The sequence below is a fragment of the Papilio xuthus genome, unplaced genomic scaffold (genome assembly GCF_000836235.2).
Source record: "Papilio xuthus unplaced genomic scaffold, Pxut_1.1 DF825946.1, whole genome shotgun sequence".
Classification (NCBI taxonomy): domain Eukaryota; kingdom Metazoa; phylum Arthropoda; class Insecta; order Lepidoptera; family Papilionidae; genus Papilio; species Papilio xuthus.
Genome location: NW_013532703.1, coordinates 6013985 through 6041375, shown reverse-complemented (window position 1 = coordinate 6041375; position 27391 = coordinate 6013985). Strand labels below are relative to the sequence as shown.

The window sequence follows — 27391 nt, the reverse complement described above, 5'->3', positions numbered from 1 at the left end:
AAAAAAAAAGGTTGTCATGACTTCCCGCCAAATGACAAGTCTCTTGTTTATGGATTTTATAATTAATTTACGTCTTTACAAGTTAAACAACTCCTGAGTTTTTTACTTCGTTTTAATTTCATGATTTGATGAACGAAAAACCGTCATATATTTTTTAGGTTATGATTTTATTTGGATATAAGATTTTTTCTATTGATATCGTCAAATAATTTTTCAATAAACAAGAGGCAATTTGTATATACTTTAAAATCAAAATATTAGACAAACTTTTCATACATGCACTCAATTTTAATTAATATTACAAAATTACGACCGAATACTAAATAATCATGTTGGAAAGGGTACTTTTCTGTTTTCATTTATTTTTTCTTCCACAACAATTTTCTTACTTTGACTTATACCCACCGGTTCAGAGCCTTGTCTATCTATATATATAAAAATCAATTGCTGTCCATTAATCTCGTTAAAAATTGAGAACGGCAGAAAGGATTTATTTTGATCTTAAAACGTGGAGGTCTAGGGAATGTTTAAAATGTGTGAAAATATAATTGCCGGAAACTAATTTTTGTTTTTATTCCACGCGGACGGAGTCGCGGGCGACAACTAGTATGTAATAAAATTACCGTGACGTTATGGTATTCGATTGTAAATGAGAAGCGAATTAAATTGTCTGACTGTTGTTTAGTGCATGCTCTGCTGTATGGGGTAGGCAGGGTCGCTGGACTCCTCGTGCTGACTCTCCTGCTCCTCACCTGACTGCTCGCCATCTTGTTCTTCATCCTCAGATGATGATAATAAACCTGGAATAAAAAAACAAATATTTAAATAAAAAATAAGAGTTATAATCTTGTATTTAATTTTTAAAAAAAAAGTAAGCATCAGATCACTATTACGTCCCCACAGAGTGGCTTTAAGCCTTTCCTAAGTAAGGTGACTACACCATAGTCAATGCTGGCTCAGTGCTGGTTGACTTTACACTTATCTTTGAGTTTCTTCTCAGATATGTGCAGCATCACGATGTTTTCCTTCACCTTAAGAAGAAGAAGACGTCGGATAAATGTACGTATGTATATCGGAAATCGAAAAACACATTGGTACATGGCGGGATTCGAACCCAAGTCCTGTAGATAACAAGTCAAGTGATTTAACCCCAGAGCTCACAAAAGGATAATTTATAGTAGAATTGGAGTAACCATTAACCTACTCTGAGTATCCAACTGACCAATAATCGTGAGACGTCACTTACCCGCCGTGTACTGTGGGTTGGTGAGCGCGTCAGGCCAATACCTTTTGCTTATAGACGAACCATTTTTACTTTTCTTTCCTCCTGTAATATTAATTAAGGAAATTATTTAATACTAATATTGCAAAGAAGAATTATTTGTTTACTGTAAACTACGGAATCCATTTGAGAAATTTCACTGTAGGAAGTTAGATTATCTCCGGGTGACATAGCCTATGTTCATTACATGATTTTTTGTATTGCGTTGACGCGATATCTATATATATAAAAGAAAGTCGTGTTAGTTACACTATTTGTAATTCAAGAACGACTTTACCGATATGGTTGAAAATTGGTGAGGAGGTAGCTTAGAGCCAGGAGACAGGCATAGGATACTATTTATTGCTTTTTTTATTTTAATTTTTTCGAATTCATTAAGTTATATTTGGAATGCTTCATCGAAGAATTTTCTAAGACAGAAGCAAGGCGATGCGTTCCTGGGTATCCGGATGCTCTAAGCTAACTCCTCCGAGGAACAGAGTTCGCCGCGTCAGCTAGTTTACTCTATGTATAGACTATGTACTAGTTATATCATTTTGGTAATAATAACTCCACTGGTACCGGCTTATATCGTTTAGTTTAGTCTCTTTCTATAGAACCCAAGCAAAGATGTCTAAAATAATGATATTGCCAGAATCAGTGTAATAAGGAGTGTTAGGGGTCTGTGTAGTCCGTGTGGTGGGATGTGGGGGGTGTTGGTACCCGGCTTGTCGTTGCAGTCCAGCATGGGCTGCAGGATGCGGCGGCGCGCGTTGATGAACCAGTTGTTGACCTGCAGCAGCGTCAGCCGCGTCTGTGCCGCCAGGGAACGCTTCTCCTCCTCTGTCGGGTACGGGTGCTGGAACATTATACCATAGGATTATAGCAAAATGAGATTTGTAGTGTTTTAAAGGAAGGAAGAAAGGTTGGCAAACGACTGAATGAACGTTTACTTGGTAAACAAATGGATATGTTGCCTTCCTTTAATCGACAGAAGAGGGGACACACAGAAAGATAATATTTACCCTTTTTTATGCGTCCGCTCGTCCGTCAAATCTACTTCTCAAAGGAAAATGGGACTAAAATTTGGCCAATGCACACTTAATAGATGGAACCCGGAATTCCACTTGACGTCTGTCTTCTGTGTCTGGCCCTTTTGGACTGTTCGCTCGTCCTGGTAACCCATGGTTCAAGATAGATTGATGCTCACCACTAGATGCTGGAAGAGCCAGGCTCGCATGGCCTGCGTGGCGTGTCGGGGCAGCACGCCGCGCTTGCCGCCCTCCTCCTCGTCGTCGGGCGGGGGCGAGCCTGACAGAGAGGAGCACGACTGAGACAGCGCTGACTGGTTCGATGTGCTCGAGTTTGTGCCTGTACAAGATAAATCTAAAATACTAGCTGCTTAGAACATCACACGAGTCACTCTTTGCTGTAGTAGAACCGGAGGGTAGCGGGGGAGGGCACTACGCAAAGCTCAAGGTCACCTGCTAATTTTTAAGGGCGAATAAAACCTCTTTTCGAATAACAATATTCAGGTGGGATTTGAGTCAGACGTACTTACGTTTTGCTATCTTTAATATAGTGGAGAGGAGATATATCCCTAAATTTGTCTAAATCAGACATGAATAGAGAAATGGAAGTGTTGAGTATTTAGTTCCTTCCTCAGATGTATTTAGGTGGTAGAAATGGTTTACCTGTGAAGGTATCAGCCGCCACCAGCCCAGCTCCGATCTGACTGATAGGTGTGGACCCCTGCACCACCATGGATGCTAGAATACAACATATTTATTTAAACGTGAGTTTCCACTGTCATGTAACAAAAAATGTCTCATTTATGTGCAACATTTAACAAAGATTTTGTCATAGTGACCGTATACATTGTTGTATAAAATAAGTGGGAACATGTTAAAATTACTTTGAAATAAGTATTTTCTTGTTGTTTCTTTTGACAGTAACAATATCACAACCACACAGAAGACAGGCGTCAAGTGTACGTCATTCCGCGTACAGTCTGATGAGTGCAGTACCGAATGTCTAATTTTAGTCTTCTTTCCCTTCCCATCCTTGTCGTATAAGAGAATAATGGAAAGAAGTGGATTTTGTTAATTGCAAATGTCTATGGTTAACGGTCGCTTAGCTATTTCAGCGAATTGGGGTGGCAGCTTGCTTATTTTCAACCTTCTTACTAATATTATAAATGCGAATGTTTATATGGATGGATGGATGTTTGTTTGAAGGTATCTCCGGAACTGCTAAACAGATCTCGCTGTAATTTGGCATACATATAGAACATAGTCTGAAAGAACACATAGACTACTTAGTTTTTTTTTATTGATGGAGTCGCGGGCAACAGGTAGTACTGACCGGGGTCTCTATGTGTCTGCGCGTAGTGCATGTCTGCGGGCGCGTGCGGGGCGTGTGCGGGGAGCGCGGCGTGCGGGGGGAACACCGCGGGGTACGTCGCCGCCGCTAGGGGCGCTGGCGGCGACTGCAAGGTACAAACAATTTTTATTTCTATTTAAATAAACAAATACACATAACAAAAAAATTACATTTCATTCAAATTTCCGTTTTAAAATTAATTAATTTATCTCAAGATAGATTTATAAAATAAAAAAAATATATATCAGACTTATGTTTTTTTAAAAAGAACAAAGGTTATAACGTTTTATACTAGTATTTCGACATTAAAAACCAATGAAAACGAATAATAATAAACATTGCAATGGACATACTTTTGGTACCTGATACTGCGGTGAGTTGCTGGTGCTGGAGTGGTCGTCCATTGTGCCCGACAGATTATTGTTGCTCTCTATCCCACCTGCAACGTGTGACAGAGACAGCTATAGATACACGATTGGTACAATGACTCTCAACATGGTGCAAAGAGCCAACGAAACTGTACATTACGCTGTAGTACGTAAGAAATAAATTTAAAATCTTTGGTTATCTTACTAATATTACAAATGCTAATATTTAAATGGATGGATGGATAGATGTTTGTTAGAAAGTAGTCCAGACCTGCGTAGATCTTGCTGAAATGTGGCACAAATGTCGAATATAGTCTGGAAGAACCCATAGGTCTATTATATTTTGTTCTTTTAAATCCCGCGTGAACGGAGTCGCGGTCGACAGCTAGTATACTTGAAGTAACACAGAGTAATGTTCTAGAATGTGTGACCTGAGGTATAGTCTGTGCGGAGTAGGTTCTCGCTCTGCATCTTTGTTTTAAGGCAGGCGATGTATCGGCCGCAGAAGTCGCGGCACAACTCCTGCACTTTCTCCAGCTCCAGCAGGTGGATCCGCAGCACCTGGAAGTTGACAATCCTTCACTGTAGAGAGCACTTTATACTTTGAGACATTATTAGTTAGAATCCTTTGGCGCGAATGTCGCGCTTTCGTTACAAAGTCAAGTGTCTGAGTGATTAGTGAGGGGACATAAGCGTCGACATTTTAGTAGGCCTGTACGCCGGCTCACTGTCGGATTTTCTTCCTAACAATACTTAGTAGCAGTAGGAGGATAAAAGAGTCTTATGAAAATTTAAGAACTGTCAAATTAAACCCCCATAAAGCTACTCACAAACGTATAGTTATTAATAATTCTTAGTAATACAGTATTTTACCTGTATACTTTTAATCATGAGTCCGTCTATCTCTGGGTCGTCGACGAGGAAAGGCCTGCGGTCGCGGCGCTGGTGTTGCACGAACGCCTGCAAGTCAGCACCGAATGCGTCCGCGGCGGGCGCCTCCGCCCCCGCCGTCGCCTGCTCGCAGCGCTCCAGCAGTAACGCTAGCAGCGGGAACAGGGGATGTCTGAAATGAACCAAACAGGTTGAAAAGATAAAGGCAGACTTACAAAGAGAGATTGACCAAAACTTTAAACTGACGTGATACATTGCTTGCATTTCATACAAGAATAAACAATGCCCTTTAGATACCAAGATGTAAAAAAATATGCAGCAAGTTGTACAAATTAAACTTACTTATAAACAGCGCGCTTGTCCGCCTCGAACTGCGCCTGGTCGGCGTCCGCGGCGGGCGCGCCGCCCTGCATCCCGCCGCGATCACCAGCTGCGCCGGCGCATCTGCACATATACATACATCTTAAATAGGCATACACATAAAGATGTCCTTAACTATATTCCGAATATGTTTTAAACTAGAAGTCAGGCATGGCGTAATCGGCAGGCTTCTTAAACGAGGTTTAGGCTAAGTGCCATCTGCGCTCGGCCACCTCAAGCCCGGTGAAGCAGTAAATGCCTCCTCAAGGCAAACAGTGGCAATTAGTCACAAACCAAAAAAAATCGGCAGGCGTCCGACATAATCCGATCCTGCCACCAAGTCATGCCACTACATTGTTCTCATATAATTAAAAAAAACTATTGAACAGGCGGGCAAAGTTATGTATATGGATTGTGACGTCAATCGAGTATCTTCATAGCCCATACACTTTAGTCAAAATCATAAAAAAAAACATTATAATCTACATCATTTAAACCAGTCTTTCCCAAAGTGGGCGATAACGCCCCCTTGTGGGCGCTGCAGGTCTCAAGTTGCGGGTTATAGTAAAAGTTTCGTTTACAATTCTCCGTTAATATACATATATAGGTCACAATAATTAATTAATATAATTTGAAGTTATAGTGGTTTTTAAATATGTGAAAATATGGTGGCGCTAAAAAAATATTCATTCTCAAAGTGGGCAGTAGACAAAATAAGTTTGAGAACCACTGGTTTAAAGTGTCAATAACCTTTGATCATTGTAATGTTCAATTGAACTTCAATTCGCTCGTGTCAAGGTCAGGGCGACAAACGCATGTTTCCATTGTATTTGAACAGACTCAAAATGACGCGACACCCAATACAAATAGTAACTTCGGAACCGTTCGGTGCTCGATCTGCAAACTACACACAGTGGAAACGCGCTTTAAAGATGGTAAATCCATCTGCCCGTCACCTCTGTGGGCAGACTCTGATTGAGTTATTGTAAACATTCATTCAATTTAGAAATTGGTCAATTGTGATTTTAAAATTATGTTTTCTTTATTAACAATACGAAGTATTGGACGTTTTTTGTTCTTACATTTCCATATCTTTTAGAGACATAAAAAGTTAGCGTATCTTCTTGTAAAAACACTTAATTAGTTGGTTATAAAATTGAACGATGACAAATAATTAATTTAAAACAAACAAGCCATGAGTAGTGCCAATCGTCTTCAAACAAATCTATCTAGAAAAACAAACTATCATAACAATGCAATAAAACATAACTGAACGCGAAATAACACCCGTAAACAGGGAATAAACACAACATGGCAACACGGACTCGACCTCTCTACTGTTAGGGTTGCCACTTATTGAAAAAAATTATTTATCTATTCGATTACGAATCTTTCTAAAATTATAAAAGTTAACAAACTTGGGATACATTAAAGTAAGTTACTTTCATTTATAATTAACTAGCTGTGCCCTGCAACTGCGTCCGCCCGCAATAAAAAAATCTTAATTAGTAGCTTGTGTTTTTCTAGACTATGTTCTATATCTGTGTCAAATTTCATCAAGTTTGGCCGTTCCGGTGATAATTTCAAACAAAAATCCATCTCATCTATCCATCCAAACATTCGCATTTCTAATATTAGTAAGATATTTAGTAATTTTTCCGGTACTTTCATTAAAAAAAAAATTGTCAATTGTTAAATTAAAAAACAAATTATTTTATTTTGTACTTGTCATAAATCTAGCAACCCTGCACTAGGAGAAACTTGCGGAGGCAATAAAAAGAGATATTAAAAGCGAAGAGACATTCATCACAAGTGTTGCCAGATTGATATAAGATACCCAGAGTTACCCTACCCTGCTACGTAGTACCTAAGTACTATAATATTGTCTTACGACTACCCTACTTTACTACTATATTGTCTTTAGTCTTTAAATTGGCGAGCCATTTTTATTTAATTTACCTACGACCGAGTGACTAGTATCAATGAAGAATACTCTGTTTAAAATTTCTAGATATTTTAAGTCTTCTATATATATTTCTAGAACAAAATAAATTGTCTCCTGTACATAAAAAAATTAACCCTCTTACCTATTTTACTAATCTGACGTTTTACCGTGGGTTTCTGACACCTAAATGTCCCTTTAAAAGATATAGTGATCTCTGTTTTATCAGTGATAATGACAGGGATGACGATATGTTTTATACAGAAATATTAATCTCGGAAACCAATGGTTAGTTTTCTATCTTAATGGAAAATCGGATATGTCTTATAAAACTCAAACCTAGTTGGCAATTAAACAGCCAGCAATATTACGGCCATAATCTTTCCAAAAAAAAAACGGACGAATTGACAACCTCCTTCTTTTTAAAGTCAGTTAAAAAAATTAATCAGCACTATATCTTTTGGCGTTGAATTTCGAGTGTAATTTGACAAAGTTTGATGCAGACACTTACAAGATTAGCTTCTTGAAATTGTTGCTCCGAGGCCCGCCAGGTGGCGCCCGATATTGAATTAACTTTAAATTTACAAGCCTTGAAATCTTTTATTCACTTTAATCAACATCTTTTGGGTCTTATTTTATGAAAGTATTCACTTTAAAATAAAATACGAACGAAAACTTAGGAGCGGGAGTAACATTTTATCTGTGACAAGAAAAATGTGGCTTCTAAATTCAAATTCAAAATTTAAATTTGGAACACGATAAACCAAAGAGTATTTTATATAAAAAAAACTAAAATATCAAAGTAAGGCTAATTTAAAAAGAAACATAGAAAGTTTAAATTTTTAACCAGTTATTTCTTTCGCTAGGAGTGCAATTAAAATATAAATTACGTAACTTAATTTCTTAATTCCGCTTAAGATATACACTAGCGACAGTATTCGCGTCTTTGTATGACACCGATCAATTGTTAACTCCATCAGTAGCCAAACCGTTTTTCCTTAATAAACTTTACCAAACCATACTATTCTTACCATACAACAGGACAAACAGCATGCAAAATATTTGATCATCTTTAAACCACCGTTGAATAACGGCTTAAAACTAGTTCTGCAACATCTCCAAGCAGCAGAGCCAGCAGAGGACGCAGGAAAGGAGGCATTGCCAATCTCCTGTCTCGAAAGTCCACTTTGAGTCAATGCGTCACCGGATTAGCTTTACTTTTAGATGATATTTTAACGTACAATTTCGATTACTAATAATCTGCCTAGACCCATCACAATCTTACGAAGATTACAATCTGTCAGTGGCATGTCGTTGAACTTAAACCATCGCCCGTCTGCACAAAGACGTTCCGACTAACTTCGGGAGCTTGGGATCCAGACGAACTGATAGTGGAATTGTTAGGGACACAGTTAACGAGTTGAGTAGTTTTAATTTGGCAGGATTATCTCGATTACATTTAAGAACAATGCGTATAATTTGATTATTTAAATAACGATTCTATTGTGATTGTTTTGATTTTCGGCAGAATTTAAAAACCTTTTTTGTCTAATACATTTACTGCCGCTACAATTTTAACTTTTTAATTAGTTGATGTAGATAAATTCGGTAGCACTGAATGTGTCAATTATTATTATTCAATCTTCTTTAGTTCTCTTTTAATAATATAGTATTTCTTTAATAATAGAACAATAAAAAAGTTGTCTTTATTATTTTATTTATTCCTAACCTAAACTAATTTGTAAAATTTTAAAGACTTTACTTTAATTCCCTGACTACATTGTAATCATGCAAGCCTTAGATTACGTGTTTAAAACGACTACGAAAAAATGAACGTTGCGTGTAGTACATTTTTTCGGACATTGCATAAATCTTCCGGGCAATATTGTGTGCAATAATTTGTAACAAATGCGTTACTTTTGCGTAAATATAATCAACTAATATAAAGATGAGTAAGCGATATCTTTACTACATATGTCCGTCAAACAAGGGAGCAACCAACATTATATTTTAGTGGTCTATAAGATATTATGTTGTGATAATGGTCGTGCAAATATATTTATAATGGTTGATAAGCCAGTCACCCGTTATTCCTGAAATTTACCTTCTACGACATATTTTAGAACCTAAGCCTACGTCCCGTAGCATTTAACTGCTCTCTCCCACTACTGATACTACTAACACTAACACTCTCTCTCTCTCTCGCTATCTCTCTCTCTCTCTCTCGCTATCTCTCTCTCTCTCTCGCTATTTCTCTCTCTGCCCAGCTTTCATCCCACAACGTGGTGTCAGCTTTTCCAACTACTGGATAGAGAAATATTTCCATCACAATTTTTCTAATTTTAAAAAGTTCATATCTTGTGTTGGGAATAAAATCCGAAAATGAGGCAGTGTATTGACCGTCGGGTCTAGTTGGACTAGCCTTACTAAAATGTCGACGGTTATGTCCCTATTCATTCTGATACTGGACTTTGTAACGAAAGCACGTCATTCTCGCCAAAAGTAACAACGAAAAAGAATAATACAACCACATATAAACAAACAAAGAAACAATTACTTTAACGTAGGTAAAAATATTTAAGGTTATCAACGCTTTCAACAATATGGCGGGTAAGATGGACGCTAAACGCGCGGGAAAACTATGCGCGTATCTTAGTCAGCAATTTGTATGCTCCGTTCTGAACTATAAACGCGGCCTAATTCGCCCCCTTTTCCCTTATTTCCGGTGGAGCGTGAGGGAATAATTATCTTCCGCTTATTCCTTGCCGTCATGAAAAAAGGGAACGAAACATTTTGCTTCTCTCTACCGAATTCCAACTAAAGATAGTGCTACACTTAGCTTAATTTATAATACGTTGAAAGCAACCTTAAAACCAGTTTATTTTCATTAAACAAATTGTGGCATTGTTAAAAATATATTTTTTTAACTTTAAAAATTCATATTTTATATGAAAATATTAAAAACTCCACGAATCTTTAAAATATGCCGACATGTCAAAGTCAGATGTAATTAAATAAATACATTGTCATAAAACTTAGGCTTGGTGTGTCTTCATCTTGAGCAATATTTACCTAGTAAGGGCGAATGGGATGTGCAAAGGAACGAAGCCTTGTTAATAACGAAATATAATCTTCGTCCTAGATACGAAAACAACAAGCCCTTTTTATCATTTCATCTTAATGGTTAACGAAACGAAAACACCAACTTATAAAAGGGAAAAAATGTTAGTTCGCGAAAACTTATTTAGCAAATGTTTGTTGTTGATTAGTAAGAATCTAACTAAGAGTACGTTTTAGAATATGATAATACAAATTTTTATACTTATCAATTATTTTTTTATATTGTCTATACGAGCGTCGGTGGTTCAGTGGTCAAGCACTTGACTTGTAATCTGCAGGTCCTGGGTTCGAATCCTGCCATGTACCAATGTGTTTTTCGATTTCCGATTTACATATTTACATTTATCCGACGTTGTTACGGTGAAGGAAAACATCGTGATGCAACCTGCACATATCTGAGAAGAAATTAAAAGATATGTGTGAAGTCAACCAACCCGCACTTGGCCAGCGTGGTTGACTATGGCCTAATCACCATTAACTTAGGGTAGGCTCCGAGCCCCTAGGTGTGGACGTATAGTGAGCTGATGATGATGATTGTCTATACCAGTCTTCTAGTCTTTATTTATAGAGCCACAGATATGGATGAGGAGTTCAGGATACTACAAGAATCAAGATTTAGTTTTGTTACACAAATAATGTCAGTTAAATCTCTCGTGAAATCATTAAAATATAGGAAAGTAGCAGAAATAAATGACATAAAATGAATTTGTCCTACAAAAAGAAATGTTCATTCCATTTGACAGTTATCGTCATAGATTAGTTTGATCAAAGAATAACATTTATTTTGTACCTACAAGTAATGCATCTAAGAGGCATACTTCCTGTTTACAAACTTACAAAACGGTGATCAACCTTAAAATTAAAGTGCAATTGACCTCCGAGCATAAGAAAACTTGTTGACCGGTATTTTGAGGCGGTAATTGTCACTAAATAACAGCGGCCGTGGCGGGAATGTTAATTAAGTAATGTTTTAAACGTTGTGCCAATAACGGAACTGTAGGTTTGCACCATTCGATGTTTTTAATAAGATAATAAGCCGACTTTAACACTTTAAATGCATAAAGTATACGACTGTTTTTCTGACCTTAGCTTTCATTACAATTTATTGAGTTAATTGTGTAATAAATATACATATATTATATTAATAAAAATGTAGTAATAACTCATACGGGAAAGTGTAGTTTCTTAACAGTTTGAGAATTTTTCGACTCGGTTCAGTGGTTTCGGAGTCCATTCAATGCGAACAATCAAATCTTTCCTCCTTATAATAAAAATATAGAAATAAAGATGACACACAAATAAATAATTATTTATTACCTTTTGAATAAATATTAAGGAAAATAAGAAAAATCCTCATTATATTTTTAATCAAAGTTTTGTCTACATTTATCTAGTCTATGTTCTGTACATTTATATTTAGCCAGTCTGTGGAAACGGAAAAAACGACGCAGTTACCCCTCATTCGCACGGGCGCTTTTTACCGCGCGTTAAAAGAGTGCTCCAATAGAATACATACCATTCCGTGTATCTAGTCATAAAGCAGCGCTTTTAAAACGCGCGTTTTTATCGCAAAGTGTTGTATTTTGAGCGTTGGACGTACGGTACAAGAGTAATTTTTAAACGTTCACGGCGTTTAAAAAATCGCCTGTGAGAATGAGGGCAAAATGATTTGATTATGCAAATTAAACATTAATTGCAAGGAGACCGTGTGAGCGAAATACATTTGTACAAGAATTGGACGTAGTTTTCTTCTTTGCTTTGTACTCGAATTGGATTAAATAAAAAATTTATGAAAGTTTTTCTCATTTCAAAATCTTACACAAAAAGCAAACTTCGCTGGAAATAGCTTTGCTTATTTAAAAAAAGAACACATTATTTAGTGTTGTTTATTTATTAAAACATTATTAACTAGCTGTCGCCCGCGACTCCGTCGTCGCGGTGATATAAAATGCTTAATTAGTAGCGTATGTGTTCTTCCAGACTATGTTCTACATCTGCCAAATTTCAGCGAGATCCATACAGCCGTTCTTAAGATACGTTCAAAAAACATCCATCCATCCAGTTTTATAATATTAGTAAGATAGTAAGATAAGTATCATCTCTGAAACCCTTAACAAATATTTTAGTACTAAATATAACTGGAGATTTTCACTTTCAAAACATATATGCATCACTTACTCTTTCAAAAAAAATATAACATGTTTTTAAGCATGTTTCGGCGTACCTATAGTAAAGTTCAATTAAATTCACTAACCAGCTGAAGTTCTTCAGGTCTCTTTTGGGAGAGTAAATGATAACATAAAATACACCAGGGTATATTCAGATGATAATGAAGGCATCGCTCGATCTTACGTGAGGTCGAAAAACCTTCGAGAAACTTCTATATTTTCTTCGTCAAAATAGCATATTAAGTAAACTCAAGTCACTACATTTAAAATGCGTAGATTTTAGTCTCGACGATATAGTTATAAAAAGTAATTTATAACTCTAGTTTTGTCTAGAATTACCATTTTTCTATTTATGAAGTAAGTTTGTTTTTTATTTTTTTATAAAACTTCTAAATAAAGTGACGAAAGAAAAATGCACTTCGTTTTTTTTTCATTTGCGTTTTCTAATTTAAATATCTTTTAGGGTTGATACAATCGACATTTTCATATTGCTGTTTGCTTAGGGTTGCCACTATCGATATTTCATCAATCTGTACGTTTCGCGCCAATACAAGGGGCACGCGTTTGCTACGTGCATACCGTTGTAAATATTCTGGATCGAAGGCAAAGCGCGGGCCCCGGCATCCGAATTGCCAACTTATATGTCACTGGCAAGTCGTGTATACCGCCCTTTTGTAAATTGACCAACGTAAAGACTCACAAAACTGTAACGTCCGATTATAATTTGACTATTACATTTTAAGTGCCGCCAATAATGACGGATTGTCTCGGCAGACATTTATGACAATTCAACTATCAACAAAATATCACTTTTAAAAGTTGGCAGAATATAACACGTTAATCTTTGAATGAATTGCGTTACAATTTGCCGAGTCTTTGTTTTTCGGGGCAAATTAAAAACTGTCTGCATGCACAATTTGCCGGTGACATATACACAACTAGTGCTGCGACATGTCGATAGATGAGTATCGATCGGTTTATCCGAGCTATTGTTTGAGTTATATAAAGATTGGTTTATATTACGATAGATTTACGTACATTGAAATTCTGTTTACGTTACTAACAAATTGGTAAATAAAATAAAGCAAATGTCGCTATTAATTTAAAAGAAAGTTACCATAAAACCTTTTTTTTAAAACGAGCGACAAAACACACGGACAGAAAGAGAGAGAAAATAAAGAAGAGGAGGGAGAAGAGGACGAAAATTTGACTTCGGGTAAACATGGTCTTAAAACTTAAATAAAATTGCAAACGCCAAAAAAACAATGAATTTATTAAATACGTATAACAAATCATCCGCTATAGTATCGACTATGTAACAATTACAGGATGTAATATTTTAATACGACAATGATACTATACGTAGACGTAATAGAATACAGATTAAGTAAAATATGAATAAATTACAATACAATTAAACATTAATAATCTCGTGTGCCAATATTACTTCTTAATATTGGATGGATGGATGGATGTTTATAGATATAGAAGGTATCTCCAGAACGGCTGCATAGATCTCGATTAAATAGCATAGATGTAGAACATAGTCTAAAAGAACACAAAGGCTACTAATATTTTTTTAGACACGGAATTACGAAAGTAACTAATCAATTACAAAATCCAAATGCCATTTATTAACCATAGATGACACATTTTTTGTAATTTTTTTAATCTATACTAATATGATAAAGCGGAAGAGTTTGTTTGTTTGTCTCAGGAACTACTGGTACGATTTGAAAAATTATTTTCTTTGTTGGATAGTCCATTTATAGAGATAGGATTTAGGCTATATAACATAACGCGGCGACCAATAGTTTTTTTAATACCACTCGGACGGAGTCGCGGGCGACAGCTAGTATGCAATATGATTTCAAAACTTACTGTTGTGTTGTAATTCATTGAACATTTGAAAAAGATTGTCAGTCGGAGTTCGGTCTGTTGTCCTGTGTGGGTGTTTAGGTGAATGTCCTGCCAGTCTAGAGACTGTCTCGTAAGCATAAAAATAATATAATATTAATATTTTACACTTATTTGAAACTAGCTGTCACCCGCGACTTCGTCTGCGCGGAATTAAAAAACCTTAATAAGTAGCCTATGTGTTCTTCCAGAGTATGTTCTACATGTGTGCAAAATATCATCAAAATCCGTTGACCCATTCCGAAGATATCTTCAAACAAAAATCCATCCATCCATCTAAACTTTCGGATTTATATTAATATTACTAAGATTTGATACAATTAATGATTTATTTGTATAATTAATTACTATATTGATTTACGAATGAATTAATTTTAATTAAAAACTTGTAATCATTCAAATTGAAAAATCAAATGAACATGCGAATCTAAAACACATTCACGAGAAGCAAACGTATTCAAAAAATAAAATCGACGGACGATTCATTTGATTTTTTTATCTTCCCCTCACTAAATTCGAGCGCACTCGAATTAAAAGCGCTCTTAAATGCAGGGAATACGATAATTAAAACAAAAAAAAATTCATTGGACGCCATCGTTCTTTCGGTCGGTACGTTCGAAAACCCTCGACGTGCTACTGCCTTCGCAATTAGTTCAATTTCTGAACGGACGTCTGTTTTGCGAGAGCGAAATTCATTTTCGTCGACGAGTAGTTGTCGAGTGGTGATTAGGCTTTTATATTGGTTAAATAAACTGATGCTCGAATCTACTAGGAGACAATTATTATGTTTTTTTTATACAAGCATCATTTGAGACAAAAGCCACTTGAATTTGACTGTTCAATTTTAACTTATATCAAAACACAATAACTGAACGCATCTTAAACTTTAAATTATCTTAAATTTAAGCGAAGATAATTAAAACTAAATTTAAGATTTACTATCAATACATATAAATAGACAAAAATACTATTATAAGCTCAGATACAAAAATAGGCAAGCAGTATTTAGCTCACGCGCGACCTCTGCACTAAGTCCCTTTATCGTCGATTTATGCTAAGCGTTTGATTCGTATACGCGGCTGCATGGAGATGTGAACCTTTGCCTTATTGCGACTCGCGACTCTCGGCACCCTGCTCGCTGTTACTGTCACGCGACGGCGGGAAAAAATTATTATATCGCGCCAATTTAATCTTTGACAGTTGTCAAAGTGTCAAAACTTGAAGGATCCTTTAAACATTGCGCTATCTCGTTTATCATAGATTTTCAAGTTCTAGTGTTTTCAAGACTGATAACCAACCTTTACCACCCTCACTTCTAAAGAAAGGCAATGAATCTGTAACTAAATGACACGATTGTTGTGTTTTCAACACGTTCATCTACCACAAAAACCTAAAAGATTGTTGAACTTTATTTATTACTTATTCAAACATACAATTATTTACGAGTTAGTAAAAAAACTGTAAAATTGTAATGAGAAGTTAAATGCGGCCGTGGTGGCATCGCGGTGGCATGGCGCTGGCATTGCGCGCTAATTGCACCAACCAACACGAACATATCGACGTAACAAATTTACGGAGCCGTACCATCGTGATAACACAACTAGCTCATGATATCGCGGCCCTCTGTTAATTTATAAGAAACATCGTTTACTGGGACACAAGACATAGGCTGAAGCGTTAATGTTAATCATTATATACCATTCATGCTTATTTATTTTATGGCGTTATTAAAAAAATAACGACATTACGGTGTTAAGTTATAACCACCCCACTATTGTTCTAGAATGAAGTAATGGTGTGAAACATTTGAAAAGCCTTTCTCAAAATATCAGTAGACGCAAGCATCTATTGTCTTAACGCAGACGCATTCGAGGCATAATAGAATTGGCGTCGTATTCTAAATGTTGCTAATGCGTTTGAGAAAACGTGCCAAAATTTTGCTACGAAGCCTGGACTATTTCCATTTTTAGCGTTATCAATTCGAAAACGAGATAATTAGCGTGAACATCTCGTGAAACACGCAATGAAGTCACAATGTAGAAACAAGGGCAAATACATTGTTCTTTACTGAAGAATACTGTATTTGAATGCTGGATTCTACAACCTAATCTGTACATTATTGGACACTTTATTCTTAATCACTGACTAATAGATACGCTCTTGAATATGAAGGATTATATCTGTATCGCTTTTCGTAAATCGCTAACCGCTTATATCTTGTATCAAATCGATGACTTCCTCTCATCGACCACACACGGCAACAAATTACGTTCAATTAGCGCGCCGAAACTCACTTATGGAAGTTTTAAAAGGTGTAAAATTGTGTTAATTACAAAGAACAATGTTTACTTAACATCCAGTTTGGGAGTCCGACTTCCAAAACACGATCGCCAAGAACAAACTCGTTATAAAGTCAATCATCATTCAATTGTTCGTGGCCAACTTTGTAACAAATGTTTTCGTCCGAAACAATACTTATTAACATCGTCTCACGCTTACATGTTGCATTGTCAAGTACGAAATATATGCGACGGAATCTCAGCTGAAGGGTAATTAAAAACATAACAGATTATTGTTTTTTATTTAGTATGGCAAGTTTTTGTTATGTTGCACATGATGTTGGAACTGTCACTGCCAACATTACGCAACACCAAACAAGTTTGATATTTATTAATAGCTTTAAATTAAAATAAAGAAATAAATGTTTTTAAGCAGACCAAAGACCCCAAAGGCGATCTTTTCATCTTTCTTCGGCATTTCAAACTCCTAAGGTGTGTATAAAATTATCAGTTCACATGAAATAGTGAAAAAAAGCAATACCCAATAATACAGCAAAAAATGACTCATTTTGTTCGGATGTAATTCGTTTGATAATTTTGGATTTACCTATTTATAAAATCTATTTGTATCAGATTTTTAAACTTGTGAACGTGCAATTATTCGATAAGAAGATTTTATCAACTCGTATATTTCGTAATTGAATGACGTGGGTTGTCGTAATCATTTTATAATCGTTTTAGGTTTTTCTATCAAAACTCTTAACAAGGTAAATTATATATAAGCTAAATTATATGACCGTAATTAATATGTTCAGTTATATCTCTGCAACTGCATACGTTCATTTACAATGTATAGAATTTCTTCATTAGATTCACTAATCTTGAAACTAAGAAAACAAACGAAAATCACACATTTTTCCTAATTCGAATTTCGAATAATCTTGTTTTAAATATTAAACTTTTAATAATATACAAAACCAGCCAGAAATAAACAGAATAGCCAAAGAGATCTTATTACTAGTTCATTCTCCAACTTATTAATATGATAAACAAATCTAACAATGAAGCTAAATAGTTAAAGTCATGGCTAATAGCAAGATTTCGGAGTGTGTTTAGTATTAAAAACTGTTTTGCCTAACATATTAAATTAACATAACCCGAAGCATAATTTCATTTAAAATGTAATTTATTTTCACAATTATTTATTGACCGGAAGTTATTATTTTGCGTTGGTAACACCACAAATTACAGTTTAGGTAACTAATAACAACATTCTGTCACTAATACCATATGAATTTATAATGTAATGATATAATTATTTATGTAAAATAACACCAAATATAATTATGTAAAAATTTAAATTATACGATTACACTAAATGTTACTAGCATTTAATTTCTTGATACTTTCCAACAAACGTAATAAAGACATTTATGACACCATCATCGCCCTATTTTTTTTGGACTTCCAAAGACGACACAAAAAGTTTTGGTTAATCTGTCATTGGGTCCCATCTTAGCATGTTCAATGCCACGAACTCACATGGATAGTTCACTTTGATATAAGGTGGCATGGAATTAAATTTTAAAAGTGGTAGACGCTATCTGATGAACGAATAGACAGGCTCGATCAGTGAATTACCATGACCACACACAAGACAGACGTGGAGTGAAAGCGTTCCTCGTTTCGTCTGATGAGTGCGTGCCGGAGGTCTAATTTAGTCATCTTATAAGGAAAGTACGAGAAGGGGGCGTGGGGTAGATAGATTAAGGGACGGATAGGAAGGAGAAATATCCTTTTTCTGTGCTTCTCCTTCGCCGTCGACTAAACATAGCCAACGCATCTGCTGTTGCGGATGTCAATGGGAAATGGTCGCGGCCCTTTTTTGGCCAGGTGGCCTCTTGTTCGTTTGACACCTTACGATAAAAACAATAGAACGTTAAGCTTTACGCAATTTTCAATCTATTACCTCTTCCTTTATTTATGTATTTTCCTACATTTTTATTGAAAGATCCACCTACACGATGTTAAAGCGGTTTGTTTAGTACTTAATAGTCAAGTACGTAAAATTTTCATACAATAATTATACTTACATAATTTTTTAATGATTTTTAATTTATTCATTATGTGGAATTAATAACACGTTAGAAGTTGACCTCGGCGCCGCTGGTCCCACATTCAATGCCGCCCTCGAGCGTTGTTAAACCATTTTATAAAATTAGAATGGTCAAAGTTTTTAAAACATATTTTTCAATTTTAACGTTCAAGTACCAACTGCTGATAACCTATGATGAATACGAATCGAAATCACCGGGAAAACTATGTGACAGACCTTTTATTTAGAAGACCAAAAAAAAGATCTTTTTAATGCCAACTTTATATTGAAGTTGTGCTTTATAACTTAACAATTGTTATCCAAACTACTTTGTACTACGACTATTTTATTCTATGATGAAGAAAAAACTATTTTTCCAACTGTACACAAAAGACCAAAAGTTTTGCTGTTGACGCTACTCCGCGTGGACGATTTATGATGTTGTTTTGACGCCGAGCAAAGGATTGAAAAGCTCAGACGATGTTAATCTTGTTGATATAATGCTGGAATAATTACTTAATATAGAAAAAGAGAAAACGAAAAGTCAGCTTTAATTGAATAATCCTAATTGATTGGGTCGGAGATTAAGTTGTCTATACATTTGTTTAGACAATATAGAAACGAAGTCTTATGGTTCGCTGCATTACGACCTCCAAATGCCGTAAGGGATTCACCGATTTTAAAGACGGGCTTCCATTGATTTCCTCTCGAATGTCATAGATTTATAATCAGTCAGTTTTTTCAGTTTAAAAAATAATTCGTAGAAAACTATTATAGCTACGTCTTTAGTCTTCTTTTTGTCTTTCAATTTAATTTAACATGGATCTATTAAATCCTTTTTCATACATCCATACATGTAACACGTAACCCGTCAACGTGTAAAGACGTACAAATTGAGCAAGGCAAGTTGATTACCCGCGCGCATTTCCCCCGGGCGAGATTATATTTTAAGTCGTCTACCACTCCCTCGCAACTGAGATTTCATTTCCGCATGTTATGAGTCTTAAGATTACCTACAGAGTTCACTTATTGATTTATGATTAAACTTTAAATCAATCAATTTCTTTTATAGAAAAATAACACGTTCCAATCCACTACAAATTTCTATGAAAATTAACTCACTAAGTAAAGTGGCATTTAACGTGTTGATTTTCTACGTTTCTTTTTTGTCGGAGGCAAAAGATAGTAAAACTTATTTTAAATAAATAATACTGGCAACACAATTTAAACAGAAAAAGTAAAGATATACAAATCGGTGTTTTCGTTCGGTAACCCTTCCAAAATTTATGGTAATATTCGTTAAATAATATAGAAGGATCGTATTAAGAAACAAATTCTTGTTTCACTTCGCTAGCGGCACGGGGCAGGCGCGCGGGGACGATCGGACGAGGCGTGGAAAGGGTAATTTTTGGCGAAGTGACGCGAACATTTTGATAGTCGATAGATTTCTAAAAGATTTGTTATCTTAAAATTGTAAACCGTAGACACAATCACTTTCGATTAGCAGTTATCGCTAACTTCGAGAAGAAATTTAAAGGACTAAACATGACTAAACAATAAAACAACGAATTAATATTACTTATTACTGTATTAATCCAAAAAATATAGTCATACACTTTTTATTAAAACGTCTGTTTCAATTATTACTACTATATTTAATGATACTATGGAGATCAACGTAGTTATAAAAGACTATGTTTAACTATACTTAAAAAACTTATTTATGGTTAGGCCCTACATTTCTTGTCGGATTAAACAATGAACATCGACAAATCACTTGATAGATGTGTTATCGATACATCGTATCATCCCTAGTAAAGGGTAGCATCGACATTTCCATGTAGGTCGCATAAAAATAACATTTTCGCTTGCCTCCCCAACAGCACATCTGTTCAAATATTGAGTTGCGCTGCACGGCGCCCGCCTCGGCCCGCCGCCCGCCTGCGGAATAACAGATCGACTCTACTGTCTTAACATTTCTTGCTATATTCACAAATATTATGGATAACCATAACTGTGGCAACACTGACGAAACAAACATGACTTCATTATTAGTAAAAGAAAAAGATACATCCAATGTCAATACGATTTTTACGTATACGTTATGTAGTTATTATATGACTAGCTGTCGCACGCTACTCCATTCGGGCGAGATTAAAAAAAACATTATTAGTAGCCTTTGTGTCCTTCCAGACTGTTCTATAACTACGCCAAATGTCATTTTCCGTCTCAATTTTCGTGTTATTTATTTAATTAAAAACAAAGTTAATATATTTCCCTCATATGCACGTCTATATCGCTTTTATTAAAATTCAGTCTCCATATTTTTGCATGCGTTAGTAAATTTTCCCTAAGGTTCATAGGGATGATATGAAAAGATAAGGCAAATTCATGGATCAGGTGGCCTTGATCTTTGAATTTCGCGTTTTATACAATGTTGTAGTCAATGTATTTTAAGACAAGAAATATTTAGAGAGCATATTTGTACGTTGTAATGCATATGAGAAGAAAAATCTCTGGAACTTACATCAAAATTAAGCCCAGTTAGGTAATAGAAAAGATTAAGATTGCAAACAGGTGAATACCGGCGAGAAAAACCGGACTACTACTATGTATATATAAGTGGCATATTCTAAAAAAAATTCAAATTTCGGGAAAACTTTTTTATAATAATTATTTTCTACAAATGGAAGGAAAATATGAAATATTATAAATCCCTAAAACGTGATAGATTGTCTACAAAGAAGTATAACGAGAGTTAGTAACTTCGCAAGTTGATTTAACTCGGTGACAAGATAAACTTGATCTATTCGAAGCGATATCGAATACTGATCTTTATCGACAACTTTAATAAGACTGTGATCTATGTTTTACTATTTATACTCATACTAGCTGTCGCCCGCGACTCCGTATGCGCGGTATTAAAGAATACTTTATTAGTATCCTATATGTCCTTCCAGATACGTCCTACATCCATGCCAAATTCAACGAGATCTATGCAATCGTTCTAGTTATCTTCAAACGAACATACATCCTTCCATTAATCCACACATTCGTATTTATAATATACCCAACTATACTTTATAAACACCTCGTTCCTTATTTACATTTCAGATACTACCAAATATTCATTTTTTTATAATTATTTTTAAACATTTCCAAAACAGTCGCTTGATCCAAAGGTTAAAAGGCGAAGTGAAATCGTCCGCAAAAGAAAACAAAAACATTTCAAAACTCAAAGTCTACCCTCAGAGCGTCGAGTCAGCATCCCTTGCGATCCAATTTCAAATTTGAATTCGGAACTGCGAGCCTTCGCTTCCGGTGACGGGAGGGAAAAAACAGCCTCCGTGTTTTTGCCGTTTGCAATCTTTTATATTCTACCCACGTTGCCAATGTTCTTTTAATTTTTAATATGCCTAGAGCAAACTATGGCAATAAGTTGAAATAAAATCGAACATTCTAATCAGAATAGATAAATCAGACTTATCTGAAAGAGATGGATTCTGTTAGATATAAATTTAAGGTGAAAATTTGTAGACTACATCAGGCATTCGACATACATGAATCTTGCTGCATAAATAAACATCTTGCTGCTTATTATAAAAGGACTATCACCAGGGTATACCACTAACGAAGAAAACAACCAAAGAAATAAAATAAATTTCTACAACCCTTATAAGCAGCATTACTTTTTTATTATTTTATTTAAGCACAATAACTAGTATCGCATAATAAAGAATTCACTATTCTCGTCTGCCATCTTTAAAAGAAAACAACCACAAGTGTACTTCAATCCCAGTTCATACAAACTCGTAGTTTGTACAGTGAGCAAAAAAGTTTCGATTGTCGCAAGTTTGCGTGGTCCGTTTTAATGATGCAACATTTGGTCATTTTCTTTTCTGTTTGCCTTTGACTCGGTCCAGTGACGTCTGGACAAAGGTCTTTTTCATTAGTCACTCTGCAGCCACAATGGCCGTCCGTCGCATCTTAATAATGATCTACACTAGACTACAAAGTCCTATTCAAAATTCAACTTTAACTTTTTAAGCGTGCAAACTTTGAAATTAGAAAAATTTCGTGTCTTGCCGCTGGAAATACGGACAGATTATAAAAATGTGGACAATGGAGAAAGTAATTTCGCGATATTCGACGTATAAACTTGATGAAAATATTTTGAAACTAAAAATGTGTTTCAAACGTTTCAATATGTTAATTTGGACATTGTTTACAAAAGGCACTTAAAAAGTCTATCCTTTATGTATGTATATTTTAGCATTCAATATTCCCAAACATTACTTTCGTCTATAATGCCAACTTATCTTACCATTTGTACAAATTTCAAATATCCAACGATTTAAAAGTCACGAAGAATGTGCGTTTGTTTTTCTAAAAATAAATAAGACAGACCATAACTTGCGGTGTGGCGTTATTAAAATCTGTCCATAACTCCCGCGCGCCAATTATATCGCCGACCGAGGCGTCACTTGTCTATAATGGTCTCTGTTCCCGCCTTTTTCGCTGTCAAAGTGCTTTTTTCGCAACAGAGCTGTGTAAAAATTTTCGGTTCAGTTTTCTGCGTCTGTGACAAAAGGTTGGACTTTATATTCTAGGAATTTATTTTATAATTTTGTCTACGGTATGCTTCTTGCTTATGACTTATATAAACTTAAATACAGAAAGATAAACATTACATATTTCTAATAATGTTAACTATGATAGATCGAAATTCTATAATAGTAAACTTTCATTGAATCTTACCTTCATCAAACTATCTCGACATATATTCATTTCTTTTCACGCTACTATGCATAAAGGCCTTTGCTACCATAATTTTAGAAAAATTGTTTTAAACTTGCCGTCGCATTTTCAATTGGTGTAAGTATGACATTTATCAATTGCTCCCTACATACACCTGTGTACGCTAAACGATTTAGGTTCATTGACACATAACGCCTAAAAGCATTAAGATTTACCATTCAACCGTTTTAGCTAGTAATATTATTGTAACGAAAATATTGTAAAAATGTGCTCGATCCAAGTGAAGAAGCTTTTATATCTATTTTTCGTCTTGATCGAGATGTCATGGCCAAATTTATTTCTCATGAGCTCTCTTTTCATATATTTGTTCCCATTTTTTTTTTAAAGCAGGCAATACTGTCTAGCCATGATAAATGCTAATCCGTCCTTTAAGGGTTTATTTTTGAGAAAATAATGCGAATTAATTTATAATTTGAAGTTGTAACCATTGAAAATTTATTAGTTAAAGTCGCGGTTCCAGACATGTATGTCAAAATAAAACAAAGCACTGTATTGTCAACATCGGGGCCGCTATCGATCGTGGCAGACGTTCCTGAGCGCTGGATAGAATTTCGATGGGACCATTTAGTGTTGCCAACTATAAAATTTCCAATGCAAACTGTTTTGAAGCGGATTTTTTTCGATTCAACTAGATTCTACTGCAATATTTTCAAGAAAGATTTTATAGCTGCATGATGAAACAATTGCATGTAATATGTTTCACGAATTCATCAAGCAAAAGATATAGATCCAATGCCGAAAGGCAATTATAATAACATATTGTTCATTACTATTTTTAAGGTAAATGGGATGGAATATGTTTTTAAAACCGAACGTCAATGTATCCCGACACAATATTACTCGATAGTGTGCATCTATCTCTATATTGCTACCTTTGTGCGTATGCATTATCAACATGCCTTATGTTTTATCTAACGCGAAACTTCCGGTCTTAATTCCTTCATGATAAGAGACTTGATTAATTCATATTTATTTGTGTGGGTCAATTTATTGATTAACATTTTGAAACCATAGAAAAATAACATAAAAGTGCAATAGGTTTGACAGAATAGTTTTTTCTTTCGGTTTAAGTCTGAATCTCATAATTTAAGCATTAATCAGACATATTAAGTAAAACTTGCCGAGATTGCTGTATCTTCAAAAATATAAAATTTCTTATGTCAATAATCGAGTTTGTAAAATAGCATGACAAAAGTTTGTTCATCTTGATGGGGGTGTAAGGGCAACTGAACAATGTAGAGATCGGGCAGCGGTCTATTGTGTAAAACTTCGCACCGCGTCTGCCAACTCCGCACCCTTACAACATTGTTCATTATCCAATATATGAATATTTCTTTATCAAACTTTAATAATACAACTAAAACAAGCAATAATTAATTTAAAAAACACTCACAATTAACTCAACTAACGGATTGCATTCTTCAAAATCTGCTACTGGAAGTTAAATATATTATTACGAATATAAACATACAAAAATACGCATACCCGTCGTTGTTCTTTTCTCATTATAAATTATAAAATATGCCCAAGATTCTTGACTTTATCGCGCAAATTAAAGACAACAACGAAATTCCAAAACATATTGCTGTCTCCATTATATTCAAATAGAAAGAGAGTGATGACAATGTTTGATATTTGTGTTTCGACAGTGAAATTACAACATTAAACAATTATTTAAAAAAAACACATCGATTACATTACCACCTATAAAGCATCGATACATATAATTTTTGTCCATTAAGCAACGCGCCGCCCATACATCGGGCCTTATAAACGATTCAGTTGTCGCAATCGTTATAATGGTAAGACTCACTTTCGACATTACGAGTAGCTCATAGCTTTCGCAGGATGTGCGATTTTTTCTAATAGAAGGCAAAAAACTATGCAGTCTACGTCATGCTGATGCGACGCAACACTTTTGGAATAACGAAATCAGTATCAAACGTGTTGCTGGTCAGTTGATTTGGGATAATATGGAGCTTCAAGGTAAGAAAAAGAAAAAAAGTTGTAGAAAGAAGGAGAGTATAGGAAGATAAAAGGCTAAGAAGATATCCAAATGTAAAGGATATCCAAGAAAAAGAATTACAGTGCTTTTTTCATAAAGCATAAGAGGAAAAAAGAACAAAATGTTGTAATTGTGCTTTAGTTATAGAATCTTATAATTTATGCCTATAGCTATCAAGAAAGAAGAGCTCAAAAGAAAGATTCAAAGCTTAATATTTTTAGTGGATGTTGGTAAATATTATAACATTTCTTAATCATAAAAAGTAGTAATAAAATGAAAATATTCAATAATTTATTGTATTCACAAAGAGCAGAGTAATGCCTTAAGACATTCGGTTCAACTCTTTCCCACAACGGTGAAAAATTATGAAGAGTTTTGGGAAAACTTAGTATGTATATTTTAAGTAACAATTAAGTTAACTTAAATTTTAAAATGTGTTTTTATAAATAAAACTAGCTATTTTCCATTTTTACTAAATTCCTAACGGTTAAGTGAGGAAGGTAAACAGATATTTAAAATGTGTTGATCAGTATATGTAGTTTCAGTTGGGTTAAATATAAAATCAAAACCTTTACATTACTACAAAGAAACATAAATAAAAAATCTAGTAGTCACTGAAAAAACATTTTCAAAATATGTTTTGGTATTTTTGGTAAAATAAAGAAAAAACACTACCATAAAATATCTTTTATAACATATTTATCTTTTAAGTGTAAATAATTGGCAAGTAGCAATAAATGTTAAATTGCTTTAAAAGCCTTTTAAAAAACTATCATAAAGTGTAATTTTTTTTAAAAATTGTCAATAAGGATGTTAAGTGAAACAAAACACGTAATAAATGACGTAAGATAATGAACAAGTGTAAACAAGCGCAAAAAAAAATGCAACACTTTTTCGTTGACATTTCAAATATCATAAAAAAAGAAAGCTCAACGACTTCGAACCACGTGGAGCGCCAAGGTCGAATTTATGTTTTCAACTTGTCAAGCGCGGCGTGTGATAAATTAATTCCACGGGCTGTTATCGCCCGCCCAGCTCCTCCATTCTCAACTTTACTGCCAACAACATAAGGTACTCATTTCCTTGCGCATTCCCACCACGCATAGTCGCCAACCCAGGCAATATATCTTAGGCCGTGTACTGCCCGTGACAGTTCGTAAACAAACTGGAGCTACCGCAACAAAGAAAAACAATCCATTTCTTACAATAAATAGCACATTTAATACACAACCGTACACAATACTGCACCGAATTTACACAGAAATCCTTTATCTACATATCTTATTGTTTCCAATACGGTTTTGTTGTTATTCTTTCAAGAAATTGGTTCGTTACTTACCAGAGAAGCAACGAAGCACGAAATATATCGCAGAGTCATCTGTAATACATCTTGCACATATCGATCACAGTCTTGCAGTTCTCTTAAAAAAACACTAAGTAAAAAAAGAGGTTAGCACCAAAAATCGAAGTCCCTCATGTATCGTCGATCACTAATCACGAAATTATGTGCAGTTAACAATTGATTTATTATAAACGTTACACTACGTGTAAGTAAATGTAATCAGTTCACTATGTGAATCACAATCAAAATAAAAATAGTCGAGCAGACGCTGCGTCGACGACCGCGCCACTGTCTGTCTGCCGTGCTGTCAATATTCGTCAAAACGAAAATGGCGACACCCTCGACAGAATACGATCAACGCCAGCCTGCTCACTCGTCGCCTCTCTCTCTAACCCCTTCATTAGACAAGGACAGACAATCGACATGTTATCTTCAACCCGACC

At 35.0% G+C, this 27391-nt stretch overlaps 1 protein-coding gene across 2 annotated transcripts; it reads right to left on the bottom strand.

The window, feature by feature from the left end:
• On the bottom strand, positions 1 to 27329 carry LOC106124844 (homeobox protein PKNOX2). 2 transcript variants are annotated; one of them, XM_013321841.1, is made up of 11 exons: positions 26946 to 27329; positions 5245 to 5346; positions 4885 to 5074; positions 4443 to 4572; positions 4006 to 4082; positions 3626 to 3749; positions 2956 to 3030; positions 2472 to 2632; positions 1985 to 2120; positions 1247 to 1327; positions 1 to 800 (listed from the first exon to the last, which is right to left on the bottom strand). In XM_013321841.1, exons 2-11 carry the CDS (start codon positions 5313 to 5315, stop codon positions 682 to 684), a joined length of 1164 nt encoding a protein of 387 aa, XP_013177295.1. In that variant the 5' UTR covers positions 5316 to 5346; positions 26946 to 27329; the 3' UTR covers positions 1 to 681. The 2 variants fall into 2 exon arrangements, with proteins under 2 accessions (XP_013177295.1, XP_013177294.1); XM_013321840.1 differs by having other exon boundaries at positions 3997 to 4082; positions 26946 to 27326.
• Between the last annotated feature and the right edge of the window lie 62 nt (positions 27330 to 27391).